Source organism: Alternaria atra (assembly GCF_907166805.1).
Source record: "Alternaria atra isolate CS162 genome assembly, contig: 20, whole genome shotgun sequence".
Lineage (NCBI taxonomy): Eukaryota > Fungi > Ascomycota > Dothideomycetes > Pleosporales > Pleosporaceae > Alternaria > Alternaria atra.
The window spans coordinates 91,126-109,556 of NW_025091318.1; the positions used below are offsets into that span (position 1 = coordinate 91,126).

Below are 18,431 nucleotides of genomic sequence, written 5' to 3' on the forward strand. Positions count from 1 at the left end.
CTGTTCGTCCTGTAAAGCTTTTGGCCTGCACACTGTAGCTGAACTAGCACACAGCTCAAGCGGCCACATAAATATCCCTAACTATCTAAGCGTAAACATAACACAGCGGCCCTGCGGTGGTAGAGAAGAATTGGTTGCTCGCAATGTGGTTCATGCCCGGCGGCGCAACAACGTCTAGTTCCTGCACATCTGTCGGTTTGCCTCTAGGACTATTGGGTATCTGCCAATGGGTACCGCCTTCGTACATACTTGTCCGGGACTTGACTTCCTTTTCTTGGTACATGGTCCACATCCACCAATGTCTATCCAGCTGACCATGGTGTAACCAGAAGGCTGGCTCAGCGGGGCTCACAAATACATCACCGCCGGGGTCACCCCAAATAGAAAAGTGACCGCCGATATGTAGTGCTGCAAGCATGTTTGTATTGCTGGACTGGAGAGAGTCTTGGAAGGTACCGATGGCTTTGTTGGTGGTGAGGTGAGATAAGAGGTCCTGAGGCCGCAGGTATTTCTCGGTAAAGAAGTTACTCACGTCACGACGGTGACAGCGGGGATTATCACCGAAGCCATCAGCGCGTGGGTTGGGCTTGATGTTGAGTTTAGGATCCATTGTAGGTGAGAGGGGACCTAAATGGATTGTCAAGTTGGCAAAGGGACCTTTGGATACGCAACCGCCGCCTGGTCCGCCGGGAAGCGTTGCTCCTGGTCCAAGACTCATGCCTGCATGTGGGCCGATTGAATCGCCGTTACCACCCATACTCCATTCGTCGCCATTGAATATGGGGCTGTTGACTAAGTCTTTATACTTTGCCCAATTCCAGTAGGGTCTGTGACAAAAGGAGATATGAGGTTAGTGTTTGCCTCACATACACCTCGTACATTGACACTTACTGGTAGCCTTTGTAGCCGCATTCCGTGCGGAGCGCTGTTTCGTATGCCCATATGTAATAGCGATGCCAGTGCATGAAGTTTGCAGTGGCATGAACGGTTGGTGTCATGTTCATATGCACGACTACGAAATCATCATAGCGAGACTTCGCGCCCGGGTATTGTCCAGCAGGAAGCTTGGATGGAGCTTTAAGGATACAGTTGACGGCTGTGGTGTATGCTTTCCGCTCCTCTTTGGTAAGATCACCACTATCATGTGTTAGCTTGTGGTCAAACTAGTTCCTGAAGTATTTACAATTCCTTGCGCACAGCAACAGTATCCTTGTTACATATCGAAGACCTGTTCAGACCATCCGATAGTGTTCCATCCAGTACCTTGTACGCGTTGGCGAGGGCTTGTTTCTGAATGCCGTCGAGAGTGAGAGTGGTCTGCCTTTTAGCGAAAGGAGACGCTGAAGCACCTGAGAATAGAAGCAAAGATGCCACAAGGGCCTTGACAACCACGGTGCCAGCCATTGATCGAGCTGTGACGATTCAGCTAGGTATGGATGTCGGGGCTCTTATGTTAAGTGGCATAGCCAGCCTCTTTCTTGGATACAGGCCGACTGTTACTGTGCCATACTACTGCATTTGCGAGGTCATCTAATTAGATGGTTGCCCGGCGTTGGGCGAATTTCTACAAAGTTTTTCTGCAACGAGTACCCTTGACACCCGACACACGTGCCGAAGGAACGCCGTTGGAGCAAGGATGTTCACCTATCTTTACCGTCGATTTCAATGTCTGTCCGTTCCCGTTTATAGGATCTGCAGCGTGCTGTTCGTGATGGCTCTGAGTGGTCGTGGTATAAACCCTTTGGGGGTCTCAAGACTTGACTTGCATCTGACGGTGTTGTTGAGCGGCAGTCAGAAGGAGGCAGTCAGCATCCTTGCGTATGCAATGCACAGCGCGGAACTGGGGGCATGAGCCCAGCTCCGATTCTCATCGAACTCGGAGCTTCCATGAAGATTAGCTACAAGGACAGGCTCGTACATTTTGGTGAGGGATCGTGCCATACTACTCAGTCTCTTCTATTTCATTGTGCAAGAAGCTGCGACCTGGTCCGAAAGACGAAGCCGAAGCATCTATTTCTCGCGGTCAGTATACAACCATGTGCAAGTGCCAACGATGAAGATCGTCGTCATTGTCCATCCGTTGCGGTCCAGAGAGCCCCTACTGGACAATATCGGATGTGTAATACCGGCTATGGCACCCCTGGCAGTCGGCGGGATTCTGCCGGGCGCAAGCGGCATTTGCCAAGCTTGAGTACTTTTGAATGAAACTGTAGGACATCAACATTGATTGTAATCCAGTATATATGAGATGGTGGTATTCGTCAGCTGCGTTTCAACACTCTACAACCAGGCGGTGAGGACGAGAAGCGCGAAACCTCATATGCTGCACAGGACAGCGATGCACAGGACAGCGAGTTCTTCGATGGTGTTGGCGTGTATGAAGACGCACGGCGCTTATCGAAAGTGCATAATGGCGGTAGTGAGTTCTTTTTCCTTTGTGGAGAAATGTGATGTTTGAGTAGATGAAAAAGCTTTAGGACCCTCTGGAGAAGATACTTGGCGTCCCAGTGAGTTGATTGGAGGGTCACTATCCCTGATGTGACCCGATCATCTCGAGACGAAAAACACGATGGAGTAAATAGATGGAGGGCGTAATCTGACAGCCGAACGGATCACGGCAGAACGCGAAGCCTACCCATGCTGAGTTCACACCGTCTAGAAGTGGTTGTATGCGCTGTCGGAACGTGATACGATGGATCTGAAGCGAGACGAGCTGGAAGAGGGACACAGACAAAAACAAGATACCTAATAGACATCCTGTTTTCGTGCGTTGATGAGATGGTTGACGATGCAGTGCGCGACATGCGGACCACGTTCTCCGCACTCAAGCGTGATGAATGCAGGCAGAAACAATTGACAGCAGTATAATGAGGAGGGAAGCTTTGTCGCATATTCGATACGTCACAACCGATGCGCCAGAGCATACTAGGTGCTGCTGCCGTCGGTTATGATGGTTACGGACGTGGTGAAACTGCGAAGCCGTTGGGTTCTCTGGTAGCGTTGTGCGCCAGACCAGATCCGGGTTTAAACGGAACACGTGAGGGCGCGTCGAGGGCGATGTCATTGTCAATGCCCAAACGCGCTCCACCCATGCACCCCTCGCGTCCGAGACTAATTGATCAGCGATGCACAATTTCACGGCATCAGGCACCGTGTTATGGTCGCTGACATCGCCTTTACCAGCCGCGAATCCCATCATCGCGCGGAACCGGATCGTAGCCTCGCGCTACGCCTCTCTGACTAGGTATCGGTCCTTCAATGCAATATTCGCCCCTCAGGGGAACGGCAAACGGCCTCTAGATAGGGCTTTCGGTGGATGGCCGCAATTCTTTGATTCGCAGGCACAAGCGATGAGCCGGCGTTGGCTGTTGCACAGCGGCGGCGCCGTTGCTTTTCTCAAAGTTTCTTGGGTGCCTGGCCAAAGCTTCCACCTTCCCGACGCAAGCATCAAGCCCTGCGCAAATAATGCGACCAGTCATTGCATCACTTCGTCATGGTTTAGAATGCTCGTCACATCCCTCTAGCAAAAGCATGGGATGAGACATCGCGAGTATCGATCCTCAGCTCTTGATGGCTAGTCTCTAACATGTCTAGTTGCTTGCGGTTCCAAGACCATGCCATCCTACCGGCGCACAACTAGCGCTATCAGCCTTCTTTGTTCCGCCTTTGTTTCACAACTTTGCACAAGTGCTACCTGGCCCAGGTCCGGGGGCTCAGCCGTCCTGACTCTTAGCTCTGGAATAGGCAAAGTGGAACATGTGATATCGCGTTTACGTGTTAGGCCCGTGGACGCGTCCAATCGCGTCGCTATTCACCCTCACCCTGGCCGAGGGCCAGATAGTGGCCTCCTGTGAGGAGTCAGGTATATATACACGGCTGCAGTCGCCTAGTACTTGCGTGCTATTGTCTCATTTGCCCTACGACGTGTCTGCCTTAGGATCTTTTTGAGTCGTCTGCTTGCCTACTCAGATTCGTACGCTTGTTGCCTACCCACTGCACCTATAAGTATCAACGACATTTCTTCACACACCATCCACCCGTCGTAACGACAGTATCGTATCATCGTCTTCATCATGTTTTCATCAAACCGCACACGTCATCAAGAAGGCAGCTTTTCGAAACATCGCGCAAGCAAGTCTAAATCTCAGAAGAAGAATCCCTCGTTCAGGGACTCGTCAAGGAGAGTAGAGAGGCTGGCACAGCATGCCCAGGCATCATCTCCGCAATCAAACCAAACATCGCCAACACTAGGAAGGTGAGTTGATTCTTTCCTGATCACCTTTCAAGCGACTTTACTGACAAATCCCATTAGTGCCATTATCACTATATCCGTCGGCCGCGAGCAGCGACTCTTCGCAGCGCATGAAGATGTTCTGTCGCATTCTCCTTGGTTTCAAACCCTCTGTAGCGGCCAGTTCTTCCAAACCACCAACAAGCGCATCGACCTACCCGACGAAGAGCCCGAAGTCTTCTCGTCGATTCTTGAGTACCTCTACAAGGGTGACTACTACCCGCGTATGGAGTACGACAAGAAGCGAAACAGCTGGAACCTCGAAGATGGCGGCAATGCCAACAGCACACATGAAGCTGTCGTTCAGTCTTCAGTCGGACCGATACTGAAAGACACTGTCATCTACTGTCAAGCCGACAAGTACGGATTGCAAGAATTGAAGAAGCTTGCTCTGAAGAAGCAAGGTCTCCAGTCTGGCATCCAGTGCTCGACCATCTTGACGTCTGCCCGTTACGCATACGCCAATACTCCTGACAACGACTCGAAGCTCCGTGCACACTACCTCGCGCTCATCATCCGAGCTAGGCACACCTTCAAGCGCAGCGGCACGATGCAGAACGAGATGGAGAACGGGGGCAAACTCTTCTTCGACTTGTTCGTTGCCATGGTCAACCACATGGACGACCTGTCATCACCTTCGATCCGCTGAAGCTTTCCGCTCACAGCTATCCACCTTGTCGCATCCAACTAATGATCCCCATTGTCTGCCTTTTCTTGTTCTTCTTGTATATACACTTTTCGCCCCAGCTTCACGGCTATGCCTTATCTCTGCCTGATTGTTCCTCGGTCACGGTCTTGTTCCTGCATGGCGCTATGGTTTGGAAATACCTTTCTGGCTCTCACTCACGCCACTGTTGTACTATACATATCTCTCATGGGTTGGTTTTCCTAGACACTCGCGCCTCCTTCGTTGGCCTCAAAGTTGCTTTGATACACATGCCTTCGTCGCATTCGTATAACTTCCCTCTTCGCATTTCAACTTACAAAAAACACCGTGGGTCCCCATTGTCACCCCAGGTTGCGCATTTCTCTTAGTCCCAAACCTATATCTGCTCCGGCTTGGAGGTACTTTTCTTGGCAGCAGAGCTGCACCAAATTGTAACAAGATACATTCGTCGTTTCTATAACCTGTTCCAAGCGATTAATGATAGCATTCCGTATCACAATGAATCAAGCCTCTTCTTCAGAACATCAGTCCAAACATTTTCGAATAATGACAAGTGACATGGCGCAGCAATCCATTAGGCCTCCAACCTTTTGTACCGGCTCTTGATGCTCAGCCCTCCTCTGTCTCCACACTCGCTTGGCTGATATCATTGGCCGGCAACTCGGCATAACCAACGCAGTGCACACTTCACGACCTCCAAGATATATAGCTGTAACGGTTTCTCGGTTGCAATGGACTTGATGGTTACAATATAATCAAACACATATACTCTACAAGACCAAATACATACAGAACCAATAATTTACTCTTGTTTTACCATACACCACACAACACGACCTAAAACACCATAACACACAATGTTTGAACGCCCACCCGCGCACTCCATCCAAGCCATCAGCGCAAAACGTGTCGGCGGGAAGAAAGTACCCAAACAGTACCGCAAGTACCACAAAAATCACAAGAATAACAGCAAGACGAAAGGCAATATCGCTAGCAAGGTAGCGCACAATCTGATCCGCGGGGTAAGATCCATTGTCGAGTCGCTCTAGATGTGAACGAATCACATGCAGCCCCGGTACGCTATAACAGAACCAAGACATGTGGGCTGCGAACGAAGACAGAAAAGCAAGAAGCAAGAAGCAAGAAGCGTAAAGAAAGGGATGAGCTATGAGCTGGGGTGCATGGAATTAGTAAACGCTACCCACCACGCCAGTCATGCATGACCCATATCAGCAGGATAAAGGATAGGAATACAATGTGCTGAGGGCTAGTAACGATGCCCGAAGACGGAGTGGCATGGATGGAGGACTAGGTGCATCAAGAGCAATAGGAACACGATGGCCTGCGTACCCGAGGGAACACCGACGATCGTGTTCCGTTGACTCATCTTATCAAAAGCTTACCTATTACCCCCCAGACGCGAGGCGTGGTACTGGCTACTTTCTAGTACAGTCACACAGTAACTCTGCCGATACCCGTCCTCATGCGAGATGCGGCAAGGACCACCATTGCTGCACATCGAAGCGAGAACGAAAGCAGGGCGTCGCGTTGGGCTGGTAGCACAAGTGGGGTAAAAGATGATCAGGGCGGCAGGTTTGGGTAGTAGGCGGGGGCCTGCAACGCGATATCAGCTGAGAGGGCGACAGCGCGTCTGTGCGGGAACGCGGCTTGGGTCTCCTGCAACAGTGACTGGTCGCGCACGCAGAGCCGGCTCGTCTCACGAACCATGCAAGCACGGGGGTTAGGTTAGAAAAAGGAATTGCCGGGGAAGTTGAGTTTGAGGTATATCGATAGAATATATTGGATCGGTGCTCTGTATGAGTTTTTCTTTGTCGCGATGGTGTGATGCCTCATGTCGTGAATGTATGCGCATCGAGGCTGCTTACACATGCAACAGTGCATTCGCGTTCCAGCTTGGGTAGTGACATGTCGCGGCATGTAGCCATGATTGTTTGGTGGGTAGATAGGCAGTAGACGGATGTGTTTAGGCATCAGACCCCTGTTCCCGGAAACGCGCCCTTCTTGTTCATCACCACCATGCCGTGTTCGCGCGAAATATAACCCTTCATAAGACCCTGCATTATGGGTTAGCCGAGTGGGTTCAAGATGTGACGTGGTCTCCGTGACGAGGTTGCCTCAAAATCGGGTAAGACCTGCAGAGAGCCCAGCGCTGGGGACATGGTATACGCACCTTGTAGATCTGGTTTGCCAATAGACATTCAACCTCATCGTCCTCCACGGCTTGGCCGCTGCCTTCGCCTGCAATGCCCATTCTGAGCGCGGCGGCAAAATTTGCTAGCGGTACTCGCGACTTCCGTATCCGGTCCTTCTCCGTTTGTCCTTCCTTGAGATCGTCGAAGCCACCAGCTAGGTAGACCTTTCGGAGGAGGTTGCGCAAGGCGATGTCGCGGCTCCGCTCTAAGGTGAGGAAGATGCGCCGTCTGACGAACTCGGGCTCGCCTTCCGCTAGAGCCTTGTCAAAGCCTGTGAGATCGCCTCGCTTTATGCATGAGACGAGGGGGCCAAAAATACGTTCTAGACGAGGAGCTTCGGCGAGGAGACTAGCTGTAGGAACCTTGTGTTGAGTGATCAGGCGGCAAGGTATGAGGTATGTGAGTATGAGCCTGGGTAGTTAGCTTAGAACATCCGCCCCAGATCAATCACACTCACGATTTGTTCTGTTGTGACTTTGACCAACAAGATTCCCATGCTTGTTGCAAGCTGCTTTCCGCTTTAGCATAGTCCTCTTGCAGGAATGCTAGTACTCCAAGGTAGTATCTGTATGTGACTCTATGCGCTCGTGGGTACAGCTCGAATGTAGGTAGGTCGGACTGTGCTTCGATCGATCGTACAACGTTCTTAGATAAACTGATGGCTTTCAACTAGATACATTTATATTAGCGATCGTCACGAAATGCAGGCCGAGACAAGTCTTACCTTGAAGTATGTCTTGAACTGAAGGTTGGCTATGCAGTATACACCCCACTTTCGCGATTCTGACATGTCTGGGTTCCTGTCACCCAGGCAAAGAGCAAAGATTCTGTTGAACACTCGCGCAGCTTCCTCGAGCTTCTGATTCTGAGGGGCTGTGCTCACGATGTCATCTGAGTAGCCGGTGTTGGGAGTTGCCGGTTTCGATTTGGCCAATTGCTCGTCTGCTCTGATTGCTATCTTCCTAAGATGATTCGCAGTGAAGTACAGGGTGAAGATGGCCCATGGTGGTAGCAGTCCAGCATTTATGTGCTTGATGAAGCTGCTAGTCAAGTCCTTCCATGCATCGTATACTGCGACATAGTGAACCGAACTGAGCCTGCCTTGGTTCGCTGCTTCGTCTGTCTTGATGATTTCCTTGACAGCGCGCCAGTAACCAGCAATGATGTCGACCCATGCGCCAGCCTCCTTGTTGGTCATTCGCGTGTTCTTGTTGTATTTGAGCGCATATCGGACATCGCCTTCAATCTTGTCTTCGCTGGAAGCGCGGTAGAAGTCGTACAGCCGGCCAGGATCATGTGCAGGAGCAACTGGACTGAGGAAGTCTGCGACGGGTTGCGCCAGACCACTGGCATATGCCTCATGGAAAGGCTCGAGTGCGGCTTGCATCGTCGCTTCTGGAGATGCGATGGCGGAAATGGATAATCGGCTGTCGCGTAGTTCTGAAGGTGTTCGCGACTTCAGCTGGTATCCTCAACCCTTTGACATGTTGCAGATTAGGTTTGCAGGAAGCCAACTGGCGGGCGGTTTGGTGATGCTCGATGTTGGTGTGTCGGTGTTTGAGCTGTTTGTTCGCCGACGTCCCTCGTGCCTGCCGCCAAGTTGTTGTGGGTCCCTGCTCAGCTAGCGCCCACAAGCTGGTGTCGAATTCGCTTGTGAATCCAACATAGAGACGACCTGACTGAACTTCTCAACCCAAGGTACTAACCTCACAGCACAATCAAGGTCAGTCACAGTCGCCAGCTTCTGTCAATATCGCTTGCTAACCAGTCGCAGATGGGTAAGCAAATTTCTCTTCTCCGCAACACCATCCCGTCCAGCAATTGCAGCCGATGGAATTTTCGAACCAGGCCCGCGCCATCTTGAGGCCGCTCACCAAGCCTCTCGCCATCACGATACACGACAGTACGAGTTCGGGGGCAGATTATGGAGGAGCAGTAGTGGCGTGTGCATGCACAGTGGGCGGGTCAACGACACCGAACGTTATGATGATGGTAGCGAATGCACGCGCAATCGTCTGCATGCGACAAATTCGATTACGACCGTACTCGAGCACCCTAACACGATCGAACTCCCCAACCGCGGATGCTGCAATTGCTGGACTAGGACTACTTTGTTTGGTTGAAGCAGTACTGACGATGCTTCAGCACGCTTCCAGGAATACCAGATTATCGGGCGCCATCTGCCTTCAGAGGCCAACCCCGCGCCTAAGATCTACCGCATGCGCATCTTTGCGCCCAACGAGGTTGTCGCCAAGTCACGGTTCTGGTACTTCCTTGGCAAGCTCCGCAAGATCAAGAAGGCCAACGGTGAGATCGTCTCCGTAAACCAGGTACGTCAGACTAGACAAGAGTTGTGGAACATGAGAGACTGACTGGTTCAGATCCACGAGAAGAAGCCCCAGAAGGTTAAGAACTTCGGTATCTGGCTCAAGTACGACTCGCGCTCCGGTACCCACAACATGTACAAGGAGTACCGTGAGATGTCCCGCGTTGCCGCCGTCGATGCTCTCTACCAGGACATGGCCGCCCGTCACCGATCGCGCTTCAGGTCCGTTCAGGTAAGATCAGATCGCATCTACCGCCCGTGTCAGCCCACTCACATTCCGTCTAGATTCTCAAGGTCGTTGAGGTCGAGAAGTCCGACGACATCCGCCGACCATACATCAAGCAGCTCCTCACCAAGAACCTCAAGTTCCCGCTGCCCCACCGCATCAACAAGAAGGCTGGCAAGAAGGTCTTCTCTTCTACCCGACCATCCACTTTCTTCTAAGCGTGTTTCTCATTACGGAGTGCGGTCTGGATGGGTAGGGATGATATGGGTTTCCCTCGGTTATGCATGCTTCACGAAAAGAAGTACACTAGGAACGAATGAAAATCCCTGATACCTCCATTCGAGCCTTCGGTGCGCGTGATGCAGTTTTGGGGTGCTGGCTAGCTACGCGCGTGAAGGCTAGTCCTACAGGGACGTTGAACAACAGCAGTTGTGTGGGATGAAATGGACGATAGACAATGAAGTCATGCCAATACACTTGAGCACTACATATCGTGTCTTGGCCCACTTTCTCAAATGTAATTAAATCTTCGCCCTCCCCGTCGGCGCCATCTTTGGCCTCCCCAGAGTGTCAATTGGCATCCACCACGGATAACCAGTCACATTCGTACTGTCCATGGTTCCCGTAAACTTCGCTTGCCTCTTCTCCATGAACGACTGTACGCCCTCGGTGTTATCCCTGCACCCAGTTAGCTTCTGACAAACTAGCAAGAAGAACAACTTACGGCGACCCAAACAACTCGTAAATCACCCTACTATCCAACAAATGCTGACCCTCAGGACTCCCCATATCCCTATACATCAACTCCTTCATCAAATACGTACTAACAGTACTAGTATTCTTCACCACATCTTCCGCGACCTCAAGCGCCCTCGGCAACACATCCTCCGCTTTCTCACACGTTTCCGCAAACAGACCACCCCAGATCTTGTCGCCAGCAAGATATGTGCTACCTGTCGTTATAGCCTGCATAGCGCGACTATGTCCGATCAATCGGGGTAAGAAGAATGAAGAGGCTGCTTCCATGATGAGACCACGGCGCGCGAAGACGAAACCAATTTTCGCCTTGGCGTAGGCTATGCGTATATTCATGGGGAGGGTCATGGTGATGCCGATGCCTACTGCCGAACCTTGGAGGGCAGCTATGGAGGGTTTGCGGCAGTGTTGGATGGCTAGGGTTACGCGTCCGCCTCTGTATGCATTCATTCTTTTGTCAGCCAGAACAGACTTGTTACGCCATGTTATATAAAACACTGAGAAGAAGAGCTAAAGCAGAACTGGCGGAAAAAGAAAAAAAAGATGGAAATCAAAACATACCCGTCCCTATGCTCCTGCACCTTCTCCGCCCCTTCACCTCCATGCACACCCTTGCCAAACCCATCATCTAAATCCGCACCCGCACAGAATATCCTTCCATCGCCTGTTACGACGACACATTTCACGCGCTCGTCTACATCGAACATGGCGTATGCGGATTCGATTTCCGCGCGCATGATGTCGGTGAAGGCATTGTGCTTACCTGGTCTGTGCAAGGTGAGGATAATGACTGAGGGCTCTTTTTCGTGGTGGCGTGTCGTGATTTGGGTGAAGGGGAGCGTGTTGTAGGACGAGGGGAGCGTGATGTCGGGGGTATGGCGCGGGGATTGCTTTGGTGACATTTTGGCAGAACAATTTTAATCACGTAGACGCTGGAAGGTAGTTGAGAGGTATGCAATGCTGTTTTGAAGCGCGTGGTATATGCGCTTTTACCCCATGTTCTTTGGCGAGCATGGACATGTTTGTGGTGATGGTGATGATGCGGGGAGACGAGGAACCGAGGTACGCGTTGGCTGTGTTCGACGTCGACGCGTGGGTTCCGGCACAGCTTAGCTCGCTTCAAATGCTAAAGTTTAGTAGACGAGGGGAACGACTTTTGTAAAAATGTTCTGTATGCATGCTATATAGCATGATTAGTCAAACATACCATGGCACACACTTGGTCATGAAAAGGTAGTGGAGAACTTCGGGCAGTATTGCAGAGTTACACACGTAAACAAGCTGTTGCTTTGAACGCGACATAATTAATGACGTTTGAACATCAACTCTTATGGCCAAGGCCAAAAAGCTTCTACTATTACATTGTGGTATCATTTCTCCTAGCTAGACACCTCAAGCGGTGACCTCGCCTTCTGCAAACGCTCTTCCAATCTCCCTCGCAACCCCCAACCTGAGCACCGCAATGATATCCTCACTCTTTGCACCCTTGGGGAAGCCTTTCCGCCAGTCCCAACCACGCTTGCTATCGTCTACATGTCCGCCCTTAACAAAGACTGTCGAACCTTCTGTACTCTGACCATCTGCAGAGCCGAAATCGGTTGAGCCAATGAGCGAATATTGGCTGGACGCCGTCGTTAGGTTCGATGTTGATTTCGATAGCAGTTGGTGTGGGTTCGGTAGTTGTTGTGAGGAGTTGGGGTCATGTGCAGAAAGGAGGGTAGTAGCGAGTACTTCGTCGCATTGCGTTCGGATCATACTGGGTGCAGTATCAAAGTCCTCGATGGCTGCGAGGAGATCATATAAGTGACGGAGCGTCAAAGTGCGCTTGGGTTGGTTGACGAAGACAAGCGCCTCACCCAGTAACGGTAGCAGGACATCGACTTGAACCACAGTTTCTATCTCTGGATCATACAGTCCGCCACGGATGCTGGACGCTGCGCTAGCGATGATAACCATAAGCGCGTTTGCTGCAGCTCGTTTTCGTGCCATGGGCCGATGTGCTGGCTTCTCTCCGTTTTTTAGCAATATCCCTTCATCTCGCAGATCGTAGTATTTGCGTATTGTCGCATAACCACTGAGGTGGTTCGAGAGCAGAGAAGCGGCTTCCGAGTCTAGACTCGCGAGTTTGGTCAGGGTTTGCTTTGGTGAAGTAATGAGCGAGCTAAGTGACTCGTCTAATTCGTCTAGAGGCGGATAGGCGATTGACTTGACAAGGCAGTGGGCGACCAATACACGTAGCACCTCTTGGATCTTTTGTGCGTCGTGGGCACGGGCGTAGTAGAGCAGTGTGTCGCCATAGCTTTCGGTGTTTGTGCGGAGGTGGTCGGCATATTTCTGTAACAGTTAGTTTGGACCCGGAGGGATTTCTGTGATATGACTTACCTGAGCGATGATGACAGCATGCTGTGAGAGGCCCAGATTGTGGCAAAGCTGAGTGATTTTGTCAACACGGGCTGAGGACTCGAGTTGCAGGTCATTTAGTATCCGCTCAATGCGCTCGTTCGCTGTTATGACGTCGTCAAGTCTGCCGAGAATCTGCACGGCAATCTCCCATCCTTCTTTGGACGTTTGACCATCTCTGCTAGTGAGTTCGCCTCTCGCAGGTAAGAGTTGTGAGTAGGTAACAAGTAAGTCATCCTTTGTCAGGCCCTTTGGCTTCTGCTGTTCAGTGTAGCTCAGGACCATTAGATCACTCTGGTCGAACTGATCCATCAGGCCCTTTGCGCTTGTGAACCACTCTCCTGCGCTGGCAAGCTCCGCAACCGCAGATGCCATGGTGAGCGACAAGACTTGGAGGATTTCGAGAGCACCCTCGATGTTGTCGTCGAAGGCACATGCTAAACCCACTTCGAAGCGGTCTACAGCATTGACACTGAAGTCTTCGTCACTGTTCTGGATGACTGCTGCTAGCGCAGAAGACAACCGTTGACAATACGCTTTGACCGGAGTCACGTCGACAGGACGAACTCGTTGTGACCGCAGGATGGAGCGACGGCTTGCCGCCAGACTGCCGAATGCCGAGTCGTCCTCTTCTCCGTTCCACCAAACACCCAGGCCCACAACTGCTTCGATCCAATCGGCTGACAAGGTAAGGATCTCTTCTTCATTGCCTAGCAAAAGCTGGTAAACCCTTCCCAAGTTCTCATACACGGACCACGGCACTTTGCTTTCAGCTTTGCGACTGGCCACACTGAGCTGGAAGCTTGCCTGGGATTGCGAGATACCAAAGTGTGCCGCCTTGAAAGGCTGAGAGACAGAATGACGGTTCACACTTTCGCCCTCGGAAAAGTCCTCCAAGCTGACATATACTTGTTGTACGCGCTGCCGGAAAATACTCCAGTCATGTCCCTTGATGTCCCAATCTTCGGATGCAATAGCTGGACATTCTCGCAGAAGATCGATTGCTTGACGTAGCGCGTGGTTTGCGTATTGGAGGTGTGATCCGACATATCCTGTGGTGCCCAGTCCGTCGTGTTCGGCTGTCTCGGCGTTTTCGAGTCGAGCTCCCTGCAGTAATTTCATAGTCTGCGAGAAGTTGCCCCGAACAATGGAAACATGCACCGCCTCCCAGAACGAAGGGTGTCTTGAATACCCGCGTGTCTCTTTCAACACCTCTCCAACCTCAGATACACCGGAGAATGTGTTGTTCAGCCAGTCGAGCAGTACTCTTGGAATAGGAGTGTATTGTCTCGGATCGGTTCGCGCAGGTACAAGTGAAAGGGCCGAGGCTCGTTGGTTTAGGTCGATCTGTGGGGGGTGGTGAAGGGTGAGCAGAAGAGTGGCAAGATGACTGCCTTGCAATACCTCCTGTCGCTGGTCTGACATGGTGTTGGGGTTTGGCTTGATTGATCTCCAGACTGCAGTCAGTTCCTGAGCGACCGAGCCGAGCACATCGGTTCGCTTGTCCGGCGAGTCTGAGTGGAGAGACTCGTGAACCTTCTCGACCAGACGCTCCGTCTCAAGTATGGTGTGGTCGGATTCGCGCAGGAATTGCGGTTTGCCAGTTGGCTGCCAGCGGCCTTGAGGCGCGTCGGATGTAAGGCCCCTGGCGAGCGCTAGGAGATCGAATTGTGTCTGTTTTGCGCCTGAGCGAACCAGTGTAGGGCCTGGCTCCACATCATTTGCGCTCGTTCTTGAGACGACGGATTGGGAGAACCTGTTCTGTGTCTTGTTGCGGCGCTGTGGTGAGAGCGGTTCGTCCTCGTCGGTGCCCTCATCTTGATCCATGTCTTCGTCTTCTTCTTGTTCCTCCTCCGTGTACTCGTCATCCGACTCGCCTTCTGCGTCTCGGTGCAGTGTGTTGGTGGGCGCTTGGAATTGGCCGGAGGTTGTGATGCGTCCTCGTTGTGTTGGGGGTCGTCCGGAGGTCGAAGTGCCTATTGAGCCGGCTCCAATGCCTTCGAACAAGCCCGGCTTGGGCGGCGAGCTATCGAAGAGCGAGTTGCTGGCGTAGTCATAGCTGTTGGGATTGAACGTCGGCCGTGTGTTGCCGAAAAGACCGTTATTCATGCCTGGCGGCGGGCCAGCTGGGGTCGAGGTGGGAAATCTTGAATCGTCAGGCGGGGGGCCGGCAGGTGTGGTCGACGGCTGGCGGTCGTAGTCGTAGTAGTAGTCGCGTCCGGGTGTTGAAGGTGGATCACGACGAAACATCGCAGTCGTGCTGGCGCGAGTTCAAATCTTGTGAGACAGGCTGGACCAGAAACCAGAACTAAAGTGATTTCCGTGCTTTACTTTCCACGTCAAATGTTGCAGTTCACGTGCGCCCCGATGAGCTGTTTATGCGAGGTGAGCGCCTTGGACTGCTCTTTGTCTAGCTGTTGTCGCAGCCGCAAAACATAAAGTTTGGAACGAGCTTCCATCGACGCGCCTAGTTGGACATGGCTTGGCGCGTCAGTCCCCGGAGCTCGGCGAAACGCTTCTCCGGGCGTCGGTGTGAAGACGGGGATGACATGTCTTGCTTTTCTTTCCGGTAGATTGCAGACCCGCCCAGCTATCTAGACTCGACGACACGTGCGTCCGATTCACGACGCATGCCTAGTTTGATGCGCTTGTCTTGACTTTTCGTTTTTTCTGCTCGTTCCTGATGGCGCGCCATGAAAGCGCAGCCTCACAACGAATCAGGCGACATGCAGCCTCCGAAATGGTGGTGTCCACCGCCCGTGTTCAACCCCGCTACGTGCTGCATTTGGTAAATCAATATCGCATCACCGTCACTAAGTCTTTTATTGAGTCGTGATGGGCAGGGGTCAAGTCACTTGGTAATGCCCAGGGTCATTATTAAGGTACCCGATGCTAGAGGGTGCCGTCGCCAGCCTCCGCCAGCATTAGCCTACAGCTGACGTACAGTGGGACTCAAAAACGGCTGGAGCCCGCTGGCCTACCATACTGCCTTTCCCGCTGCTTCCGTCTGCTGACCCTTCTCTTTGCCTTTTCTTCGTACGAGTTGTCCTACTTGAATGCTCCCTATCTCTAATGTGTAATGCTGTTGCTGCACCGCACTCATAGCACTCTGGCCCAACTCTGACGTAGTGCTTCTGCACACACCGATAGCCCGCAAACATGGCCCTCTGGTCCACGGCGAAGACGCAGTCAAAACAAGGCTTCGACAAAGTGTACAACTGGGTTGACAAGCTCGGTGCGCCTGTCAATCGCCTGTCCAACAAGGTCGGCTCCGAAGCCTTCTGGCCTACAACGCTAGACATCGAGTCGGACAAGGCTGCGAGGATTCTCAAAAGCTTCTGTAGTACGTCAACTCCCCACACGCACCGCCAAGTACTAACGCAGTCACAGAGGATGGATTCTACCAAGAAGAAGACCGGCCGATTACAACCGATGTCCCCAAGGGAAAGCAACGAGTCCTCAAGAAGATACCGTCCAAGGTGATTAAGAATGCCAAAGGTCTCTGCATATTCACAACCATGCGATCCGGCCTCTGGGTCTCCGGATCTGGCGGAGCTGGTGTATTGGTTGCGCGCAAGGCGGATGGAACATGGTCACCACCGTCTGGTATTATGATGCACACCGTGGGTGTAGGGTTCCTCGTTGGCGTGGACATCTACGACTGCGTTATTGTCATCAACTCGGACAAGGCAATGGAGGCTTTCCAGTCCATCCGCTGCACCTTGGGAGGAGAGATCAGCGCAGTCGCAGGTCCAGCCGGCGTTGGCGGCATACTCGACACCGAACTTCACAAGCGCCAGTCACCACTATTCACGTACATCAAATCGCGGGGCTTCTACGCTGGTCTTCAACTGGACGGAACAATCATAATCGAGCGAACAGACGAGAACGAACGCTTCTACGGCCAGCGCATAGGCGTAAAGGACATACTGGCTGGGAACGTGAGGCATCCACCTTACGAGATAAAGAGGCTCATGGAAACACTCAAGTCTGCTCAAGGCGATACAGACGTGGACGAGTCTCTGATACCAGATGAGGCAACGCCCGGAGACTTTGAGGTCACAGGTCCTGAAGACAAGATCTTTGGTGTCCCAGACGCGGTTGATCCCGATCCGTATGGCGTGTTGGCATTGCAAGAAGCCGGCCTAGAAATCAGGGAAGCAGGCACACACAGCCGGCCAACAAGCGAACAATTTGAGTTCAAACCAAGCGCAACAAGTCCAATCTACAATACTTTCAGAAATTCAACGTTTCGGAGAAGCACGGATCGGTTAAGTTTTGCCGGCAGTCGACGGTCGAGTTGGCGAACAAGCACCATCAGTGGCGTGCTTGAGCCCCGGACGCCAACAGTCGATATGAGTACACAGACTGACGATCTACCGCCACCGCCTCCAACCGTCAAGAAGACGCCCCCTACATTACCGCCAAGGACGAGTGTCGCACGTACACCTACACCTCCCATAGCAGAAGTACCCGAGACTAGGGTCGAGCAAGCCACTCCGCCACGAATCAAGAGTGCGGACAGACTAGCCGAAGAGGCAACACCCACAGCTGCAAAGACAAAGACGGATAGCGCCGTCGATCCCAAGTTGAACGGCTCTCCTCGCAGTTCGACAGCTCCTGAAGCCGTTGATGACGACGGCAGCAGTGATGAGGAGGAGGACGACGACGAAGACGAGTTTGAAGACGAGCCAGTCGTTTATGAGGTTCACCAGGCCGCCGCTCCACAAGCCATTCACGCACGCGTTGTTCAAGTTGCCAAGCCAGTCGCCCCAGCCCTACCTGTCAGGAATCCCTTCCGCAACCGTGTCTCAACGAACTCAGACGGGTCGTTGAACACTGCGCAGGGCGCATCTCCTGTACCCTCACCCACCAAACCAAAGCATAGCCCGGAATCCACACCCTCGCTTATGCGTGGTGACTCGACCTCTTCTCTGTCCTCCGTAGAGGACAACAGACTGGAGCAAATCGGCAACAGACTCAAGCCCAAGTACTCGCATGAGCCTTCGCCCGACGATGAGAAGAAAGACGACAAGGACGATACTTACCATTCGCTCCCAGAGTCTCCGATGAAGAGCATTCCGGGAGGTTTCAACTGAACGGCCAGAGACTGGCAATCATCAAACTCCTGCACCTCCCTACACACCGCTCTTTTACTGCGATAGTAATCGACTGGGATAATAGCATCATCCCTGACTACAGCCTTTTAGACTACGCCTACAACATCGCGTTGCGACGTTAAGCGCATGGTTACTGCATCTTGCCACTTGCTTATTCGGCTTGGCCAAAACGCAAGCATTCTCGGTCAACCAGTACATCTAATTGGAGATCATCGTTCACCGTCATTACGACTTATGATTCTCATTGATATCCACATTATTGCTTTATCTGTCTCACTTGTGCATAGTCTTTTGGAGCATTTGTGTGTATTCAGTACTATTTCAAATAAGCAATGTCTTTGCTCGTACAGCGATAGCAACCATGAATGAATATCACTCCATGATTCGAAACCGATACCACGCTTCTGGACATTTCTTATATGTGATACTAAG

At 52.1% G+C, this 18,431-nt stretch overlaps 7 protein-coding genes across 7 annotated transcripts; 3 read left to right on the forward strand and 4 right to left on the reverse strand.

Annotated features, from left to right (window-relative positions):
- Window positions 1-85: 85 nt before the first annotated feature.
- Window positions 86-1,404, reverse strand: ALTATR162_LOCUS314 (uncharacterized protein; the record flags this gene model as incomplete). The annotated part of the gene is made up of 3 exons (XM_043307907.1): window positions 86-827; window positions 892-1,137; window positions 1,184-1,404. 3 exons carry the CDS (start codon window positions 1,402-1,404, stop codon window positions 86-88), a joined length of 1,209 nt encoding a protein of 402 aa, XP_043163842.1.
- A 2,669-nt stretch (window positions 1,405-4,073) lies between these two features.
- ALTATR162_LOCUS315 (uncharacterized protein) lies at window positions 4,074-4,940 on the forward strand (the record flags this gene model as incomplete). Its single annotated transcript, XM_043307908.1, has 2 exons — window positions 4,074-4,255; window positions 4,313-4,940. 2 exons carry the CDS (start codon window positions 4,074-4,076, stop codon window positions 4,938-4,940), a joined length of 810 nt encoding a protein of 269 aa, XP_043163843.1.
- Window positions 4,941-6,949: 2,009 nt separating this feature from the next.
- ALTATR162_LOCUS316 (uncharacterized protein) lies at window positions 6,950-8,558 on the reverse strand (the record flags this gene model as incomplete). The annotated part of the gene is made up of 4 exons (XM_043307909.1): window positions 6,950-7,033; window positions 7,150-7,582; window positions 7,629-7,840; window positions 7,896-8,558. The coding sequence occupies 4 exons, from the start codon at window positions 8,556-8,558 to the stop codon at window positions 6,950-6,952; spliced, it is 1,392 nt and encodes a 463-aa protein (XP_043163844.1).
- A 599-nt stretch (window positions 8,559-9,157) lies between these two features.
- ALTATR162_LOCUS317 (uncharacterized protein) lies at window positions 9,158-9,941 on the forward strand (the record flags this gene model as incomplete). The annotated part of the gene is made up of 4 exons (XM_043307910.1): window positions 9,158-9,284; window positions 9,317-9,501; window positions 9,553-9,729; window positions 9,783-9,941. The coding sequence occupies 4 exons, from the start codon at window positions 9,158-9,160 to the stop codon at window positions 9,939-9,941; spliced, it is 648 nt and encodes a 215-aa protein (XP_043163845.1).
- A 303-nt stretch (window positions 9,942-10,244) lies between these two features.
- Window positions 10,245-11,381, reverse strand: ALTATR162_LOCUS318 (uncharacterized protein; the record flags this gene model as incomplete). The annotated part of the gene is made up of 3 exons (XM_043307911.1): window positions 10,245-10,401; window positions 10,448-10,915; window positions 11,041-11,381. The coding sequence occupies 3 exons, from the start codon at window positions 11,379-11,381 to the stop codon at window positions 10,245-10,247; spliced, it is 966 nt and encodes a 321-aa protein (XP_043163846.1).
- A 490-nt stretch (window positions 11,382-11,871) lies between these two features.
- Window positions 11,872-15,129, reverse strand: ALTATR162_LOCUS319 (uncharacterized protein; the record flags this gene model as incomplete). The annotated part of the gene is made up of 2 exons (XM_043307912.1): window positions 11,872-12,813; window positions 12,862-15,129. The coding sequence occupies 2 exons, from the start codon at window positions 15,127-15,129 to the stop codon at window positions 11,872-11,874; spliced, it is 3,210 nt and encodes a 1,069-aa protein (XP_043163847.1).
- A 909-nt stretch (window positions 15,130-16,038) lies between these two features.
- ALTATR162_LOCUS320 (uncharacterized protein) lies at window positions 16,039-17,978 on the forward strand (the record flags this gene model as incomplete). The annotated part of the gene is made up of 2 exons (XM_043307913.1): window positions 16,039-16,222; window positions 16,270-17,978. 2 exons carry the CDS (start codon window positions 16,039-16,041, stop codon window positions 17,976-17,978), a joined length of 1,893 nt encoding a protein of 630 aa, XP_043163848.1.
- Between the last annotated feature and the right edge of the window lie 453 nt (window positions 17,979-18,431).